Source organism: Columba livia, chromosome Z, assembly GCF_036013475.1.
Source record: "Columba livia isolate bColLiv1 breed racing homer chromosome Z, bColLiv1.pat.W.v2, whole genome shotgun sequence".
Classification (NCBI taxonomy): domain Eukaryota; kingdom Metazoa; phylum Chordata; class Aves; order Columbiformes; family Columbidae; genus Columba; species Columba livia.
In genome coordinates, this window is record NC_088642.1 from 56,551,152 (window position 1) to 56,558,372 (window position 7,221).

At 54.5% G+C, this 7,221-nt stretch overlaps 1 protein-coding gene across 1 annotated transcript; it reads right to left on the reverse strand.

Moving 5' to 3' along the window:
* Window positions 1–2,373: 2,373 nt before the first annotated feature.
* On the reverse strand, window positions 2,374–5,174 carry FOXB2 (forkhead box B2). Its single transcript, XM_065045942.1, has one exon. The coding sequence runs from the start codon at window positions 4,552–4,554 to the stop codon at window positions 3,532–3,534; it is 1,023 nt and encodes a 340-aa protein (XP_064902014.1). The 5' UTR covers window positions 4,555–5,174; the 3' UTR covers window positions 2,374–3,531.
* Window positions 5,175–7,221: the final 2,047 nt, after the last annotated feature.

Below are 7,221 nucleotides of genomic sequence, written 5' to 3' on the forward strand. Positions count from 1 at the left end.
CTGAAACACTGCTATCATATTTCAAACCATAAAACACATTAATTCTAGAGGACTTACTGCATGTGCTTCTCTTTCTTGAACTGCATGCCCTATGGACTCAAAATACACAAAGCAGTGCCTTGGTTGGGAATAGTTTCCCACAGGTAGCAATAATAATCGCTACATTAGCTAGCCACAATAGATCAGAAGCATACTGGGGTGGTATCAGTGCCTTTTCTTAGGCCTCCATTCTTCTAACACAAACGTTTACTTCGCTACTTTTGGCAGTCTAATGATTTGAAGATTAAACTTGCTTGTCCTGCTTGCCTCTGTTTAAAACCATCCTGCCTGCACCCATTCAGTAAAAGCTCAGCTGCCTTTTTCTGTGCAGAACACGTATGTGCCTTAATCTGAAGTCAAGCAGTTTCTGCATGAGGTATACTGGTACAGCAGACAACAAAATCTAGTAGTTAGCACAAGATTGTTTTTCTGTTTGGTTTGCCAAGTGAAAATTTTACCCTTCACCAGCTTACACCTGCTTCTTTGCTTGGAGGAAAGGGTACTGTTTAATTTCTATAAATCTTATACCATCATTTTTTTTCGAGCAGCATTGGGATTGGTTTTCTTTATGTATTGGGATTACCGGCTGTTGATATAAAATTGGTGTAACATTGCAAAGGCAATGTTTAGAGATGGAGTTCTTAAAAATAAGGAAAAAATGTATAAACTAGTCAGAAAATATTTCTCGATTGGTTAATTTTCCCTTTCTATCTAACAGTGTGAAATGCCGGGTTCTGACCCCCTAATAATTTTTATTGTACCAGCTACGAAAAAGAGCACCGTCTTTTGGTCACACAAAGTCTAGGCAACTGCCTGGGGAGTTGCACTAAACCCTCCAGGCGAGTGACCCGGGGCCTAAGCTGCCCTCTCCCCTAAAACTACCTCTGATGAGAAAAGCCTATTGCAAATAGCGCGTATTTACCCCGCAAACCGCTGTCTGAGCGATCGCTCCCGGAGCGCCCACACGAGGTGTGAGCTGAAGCTCCGACCCTCAGCCCCACCTCGGCTGAGCCACTGGTGCTCTGGCACCCGGGCTCTGTCGCGACACCCGCCCCGTCGGCTGACCGCTCCCTGCCGAACGGCTGCAGCCCCGCTGCCTACACCCCGCTGCGCAGCCAGCGCCGCGGTGCTTTCCGGACCGGTCGCCTGGCACCAGGTAGAGTTTTCCCGCGATTGAATTCAGAAGATTATCTAGAGTCTTAAAAGTCTCCGAAATCCTCTGAATAATTCCCAGGAGGATTATCTGTTCTCCTGCTCCGCATTTCCCGTTCCTCTTGCTCCTTGGACGAACGTGTGGGGAAAATCCATCTTCCTAAAGATGCTTTCGAGCCCTGGACAGCAGCCACATTGAGACTGGTGGAAGATATTTAGGTACCTGGAGCTACATAAAACTACTGGTATTCGCGATTTATCATTTCTTTATAAGTAATTCTTTTTTACCGGCAGAAATATCAACTTGCCTCCCTGCCTGAAAAGGAAGACAGCAGAGTAAAGAAAATGTGAAGCACTTATTTTCTTTTTTTTTTTTTTTTTAAATATAATTTCTTCTGGATGTCGAATAGCTGCTCGATTTGTCTGGCTGCAAAACTTTCGCGGCAATTTCCCCTTCCAGTCCGATTTCTAAGCCGTGATACCGATCCATGCCTCATCAACATAACATTATCAGCAGTATTTTTCAGCGCTGGGAGTGCTATAATTTTGGAAATTAAGGTCTAACCCCGCTCTGGAGCAGAGGTAACAACTGGAAATTCAGCAGTTCCAGTTGAATTTCAAGCAGTCAAACGGTGAGTGGTGAAAACTTTGGGCAGCGGGCACGGGAAGCCAAGCAGTTTTGCTTCTCCCAGCGACAGGTTTTCTGGCTGCAGGTCCACCAAGAAGGACAAGCCTGACACAGGGTACCCTTCCCCCGGGGCTGGGACTGCGACCTGGCCTCTCAGGGCTTGGCAGCTCGGTCAGCCTGAGGCGGGGAAGTCCCTGACAGCACCTGGGATCCAGCACCCACTGAAACCAGTGGCAAAACGCCAGTTGCCTTCAGTGGGATCTGGATCCGAACCAGTGCCCCCTCCTCAGATACGACGGCCGGAGCTTCGCCCTTGAGCTGCGGGTGGCAGTGAGTCAAAGCATCTCTGCAGCAGTAGGCGATTTACCTCTAAGAGGCTTCTCTCCCTAAAAATCCCCTTGCTTTGCCGCCAAGAAAATTTTGGGTACGTCTGTCTGGGGAGGGTGAGAGGACGGGCACTGGGGAGTAAGGGAGGCGAACCTACGCTACAAGCACGCGTCTCTTAACCGATGTAAAAGGCGAGTATTTGAAACAGGAGCACCAGCAGAAGCAAATGAATAGATGGGCTTTAATGAGCATTGGTGTACAGCAGGGCAGACAGGGTACGGCAGCAATCACTCACAAACCAGCCGGGACTCACCAGCCAGTGCATTGCTCTCTGACTTCTGATCCCTCTGCTTCATACAGACCTCTCGTCTGTTGGAAGGTTATTTTCAGTAAAGTGCTTTTCCCGAATAATTTTTTAATCCTTTTTTTTTTTTTGTTGGCTTTCTCCATTACCCTCCCCCTCTGCCCTCCGCGATTTTAGTGTTCACACTCACGTGGAAGAAACGCCAAGCAACACATACAAAATAGCGGTGTCTGTGAGCGGTGAAAGGTGATGTGAAAATCACAATCTACAAATGGCCAGGCTGTTTTAATGAGAAACCAGAGAATTCGGACACCCACACACAGCTTGAGAGGCCAGGTCACGCTTCAGTCCCTCCTAAGGTACTGCCCTCCAACATGAAATATTGGGATGGACTGTAAAATATGAGGGGGAAGGACAAGTGATCGTTAGTTAAAGGAGCCCTTCGACGTCAGTGTCGTTGTCATTTAAATTCCCACTTTTAATTAATTAATCGATCTGTTTAAAGCTTACTCTTTAAACAGCCAGCGTTACACATCCTGAGGTCCCACAGCTCACCAGGGTCCAAAGTAACCGCTTTGGCCACGTCTTTCGGAGCAAGATCGGGGCAGAGGTTTCCTGTCTCTCGGGGGAGACGGGAAAGCATCGTTCAGTAGGGGTTTTACCCTTCTGATTCCCCAGACTCCCGGCAGACTGCAGCCCTCTTCCATCGGGCCCCGAGTAGAAACCTGCCTGTCGGCCGCCCCGAGAGGGAGGCTCGGCGGAGAACCCGGGCTGCCCGGCCGCAGGCAGTCGGGGTGGCGGGGAGACCTTCCCTGCCGGGCTTGTCCTCCGAGCCACCCCTTCTGGCCCCGCCTGTGACTTTTCACATCACCTCTCCGCTATTAACGATATTTAACGACGATAAAAGCTCTTACCTGCGACCTGGCTCTCAAATAATCTGATTGTACACAACATAAACACAGACACCAGCAGAGGAATACTCATGGGATCGATCAGGTTTCCGCGTCGCACGCATGGCCTGGGCCCCCTCGTGCTCAGCTCTGGGAGCCTGGGGGCCTTTACTCCCCCGACCCCTTGCCCTTTAGGAGTGCACCAGGACGGAGTGGAGGGAGCCCTTGCCCTCGGTGGTGTTACTCGCGGTCTGTTCCAGCAGCGAAGCAGCGGCCGGGGAAGCGGCGGGGCAGATCTGTGAGGCGGCGACCGTCAGAGCGGGGATGGCCGAGGCGGCGGGCATGGCCGGCGCCGGCTTGATGGGCACGGGGACAGCGGGCATGGTCTGCGCCGACGGGTGGCAGAGCGCCTTCACGGGCACTCCGAAGGGTCCGTAGTCGGGGGACACGGGCACGCCGGACACGGAGTCCATCACCCCCACGTGCGGCCACATGGAGCTCACCACGCTGCTGAGCTGGCTGGGCACCGTGTAGCCCAGGTGGTGCATCACCGAGGCCAGAGGCAACCCGCCGGCCTGCAGCACGCCCTTGTAATCTCTACCGATGATGTTCTCGATGGCGAAGGGATGCTTGAAGCCCGAGGGCTGGCTGCTCCCGTAGGGAGAGAACTGCGGCAGTCTCCCCACGGCGGCCGCCGCCGCGGCAGCGGCCACGGCAGCCTCGGAGCCCGCCAGCCCCGGCACCTTGCCCGGAGGAGGTGGCGGCGGTGGCGGCGGCTGTGGGTGAAAGTAGTGCACCATGTGCGGGGCTGGAGCCGGGGGCTTGCCGGGGCCGCCGCCACCAGCCCCGCCGCCGCCGGGCAGGTGATGCTCGGGGCGCAGGACCTTGAAGCGCTTGCGGCGGCGGAGGAAGCTGCCGTTTTCAAACATGTCCCCGCAGTCCGGGTGCAGCGCCCAGAAGCTGCCCTTGCCCGGCTGGTCGGGGCGGCGCGGGATCTTGATGAAACAGTCGTTGAAGGAGAGGTTGTGGCGGAGGGAGTTCTGCCAGCGCTGAGTGTGTTCCCGGTAGTAGGGGAACCGCTCCATAATGAACTTGTAGATGTCGCTCAGGGGCAGCATCTTCTCGGCCGAGTGCTGGATGGCCATGGCAGTCAGGGAGATGTAGGAGTAGGGCGGCTTCTGGTCGCTGTAAGAGCTCTTCCCCGGCCTGGGCATCGCCGCCCCGCCGCAGCCCTCCCGCGGCCGCACGACCCCGCCGCGCTGCACCGGGCTCTGCTTTGTCCCGCTCACGGAGGGCTCGAGATGTCGGAAAGGGCGCTGCCCTGCCCCGCTAACGTCCCTACATCCTGGGCTCCACCCGCCCGGCTCAGGAGGGACTGCCCCGCGTCCCGCCGGCGGACTCCACACACGGCTCCCTGGAGCAGCCTCGCCCCGCGGGCTGTGCTTGCTTCGCCACCCCGCTGCTTGCCGGAGAGGCAGCTGCCGCCGAGGCCGTGGGACCTCGGGAGGCACGGAGAGGCGGGTCCTGTCTCTCGCCGCTGTCCCTGCTTTCTTCCTGGAGGCTGCCGAGTCTCCCGGGCTTCCCCGCTGCCGCCCGGAACACGCTGCTGGAGTTGATACTCCGCACGCACCAAGGGCTCGGGAGCATGAAATTACCCCGGACCTCTGCAGAGACAGGGAGGAAGGAAATAAAAACGTCCCTCTCACCGCTTTGTCCGGTGTCCCCTCAAAAGTTTGCAGCGGACGGCAGAGGCGAGACCCGGGTGCCGGCGGGGAGAGAAGGCGAGCGGGGCGGCGGCCGCCTTGGCTGTGGCGGGGCTGAGCGCTCCAGCGCGGTTTTGTAATGATGCCCGAGTCGGGAGACCCCTGCAGCTCCTGCTCTTTTGCTATCACATGACAGCGGCTTGGGGACTTGACGAGTCGTGGAAAAGGAGCGAGAAACGTCTCCCCGACTCCCCTCTCACTCACGCCTCCTCAGCAGGGCAAGGTGGATCCAGGGGGGGCTGAGGAAACGCCATGTGAGAGGGAGATCCGGTTTCAAAACACTAGGCAGGGAACAGCAGCCCCCACAGGGAAGCTCCGTCATCTCCTCTCTCCCCCCTAGCCCTTTCTTAGCCTTCATATCCACTTAATTCCCCCTTCGCCCCTCGGTCCCGCACAGCCTGTCTCCCAGCAGCAAGCGCAAAGGGCCTCCAAGGCCACCGCACCACCGGGAGGTGGAAAACGGGCGAGGGCTTTCCTCCTCCCAGAGGCGAGTCGTGCCAAGCATCCCAGGGAAACGGGCATCAAGCTAGCCCCGGGTATCACCGAGCAGGAAACAGGGGCCCTTTGGAGTAATTTCTTTACACTCCTTACATTAAGTTTAAAAAGCCACTCGAAGCCTAGCACGAAAACAAGAGAGATGCAAAAAATCCTACGGTCTTAACTCCAAGTCGTTACGGTCAACTCTTGTTACTGGTCGCCATGCGGCTCGTAGAAAACAGTGAGAGAACCAGCCAAAGCATCCTCTGTGCGCTTCGAGACTAGCTACTTAGCGCCAGTGTTGATTTATACCGGCTCATTAGTAGGAATCAATGAACAGTGCAACAATTCATATCTATCCTCCAAACGTACTGTACTATAGCGGCCAGACTGTAGATTTGAGTGAGAAACAGGCAAGCCTGCTCCCTTTGCTGCCGCTAGAGTTGGAAGAAATCCTGCCCAACGCAAGCAGCTACCAGAGCTCAATTAGCGAGATGCTACAGGAGGTGTCAGCATTGAAATGATTAATCCGACTTTTATTGGCTAAATAAATAAGTTGAACGAGCCTTACTATAAAAATAATAATAACAAGAAGAGCTCTTTTCGGCCCAGCCGTCCACACTGGTGACGTGGGTCAGCCGCCGCGGATGCCCGTTCCCGCCGGGGTTCCGGCGGGGTCAGCCGCGCTGGGGCTGACCTGCGAGCAGGATCCGACCTGCCGTGCCGATAGCGCTCCGCTCCCGCCGTCGGGGTGTGTGTGATTTGGGCAATCAAAGCTAGTTGTCTGTCTAAGAGTCAGGCGTTGCAGGGAGAAGCAGCCGATGGGGAGGGGGAAGAAAAGCGTTTTCAATGTCTGCCTTTGATGTCTGCCAAGGGGGTGAAAGGAAAAACTAATTTAAACGCCTTCCTTAAGTAACGTGTATTTAACACTATTATAGCTGACCAATGGCAGTCAAGTCCAGAGCGTAACCAAAGGTGAAGAATCAGAATGATGAGCCAAAATTTTGGAAAGCCAAGTTTGGAGAGGAAGGACGTGCTTTAAAAGTTTCAGGTTACTTACCAAAGCATTTACTTTGCCTCTGAGAAACTAGGAGACATTTATGGTGACAGCAACATTTACATTGTGCATCTTGAGGAGCTTTTCCCCGTATTGCCACAACGGCGAGAGCCGACATTCGGGAATTTTCCTGATGTGTCTGTGCATTTTTCCCCAAAAAATGTTATTCGTGTTTTATTGATTAATACGGTCTAAATCAATTAAAAGCCCTGCTTATACCCTCAAATTCTAAGTCCTAGATCTGAAAGTCATTATCTGTCTCACTTCACTAGTTAGTAACTCGGCGTTTTTCCCCGCAAGGTACAGGTGCGGGTTTAGCCTGTCCCTTTCGCAGATAAACTCTCTTCATCTCCGTTGCAGACGGATTTTATTTCGCGCGCGAGAAGCGATCCAGCTCAAGGGTCCGGTGAGACTCGAAATGCGCTATTTGCATTTGTCCTTCTCTGGTCCCTTCCCAAAAGCGACCCCTTTCAGGGGCAGCGGTAACTGACTGTTCTTCGGGAGGACGTGGGGGAGCCTGGGAGCGGAACCCAGGCGAGTGCCGGCCGGAGCGGTCCCGCTGCTTGCTGGGCACCATCATCCGG

Excerpts from the sequence above, each read along its gene's own strand:
- FOXB2 (XM_065045942.1), bottom strand. The coding sequence starts at position 4,554 with ATGCCCAGGCCGGGGAAGAGCTCTTACAGCGACCAGAAGCCGCCCTAC.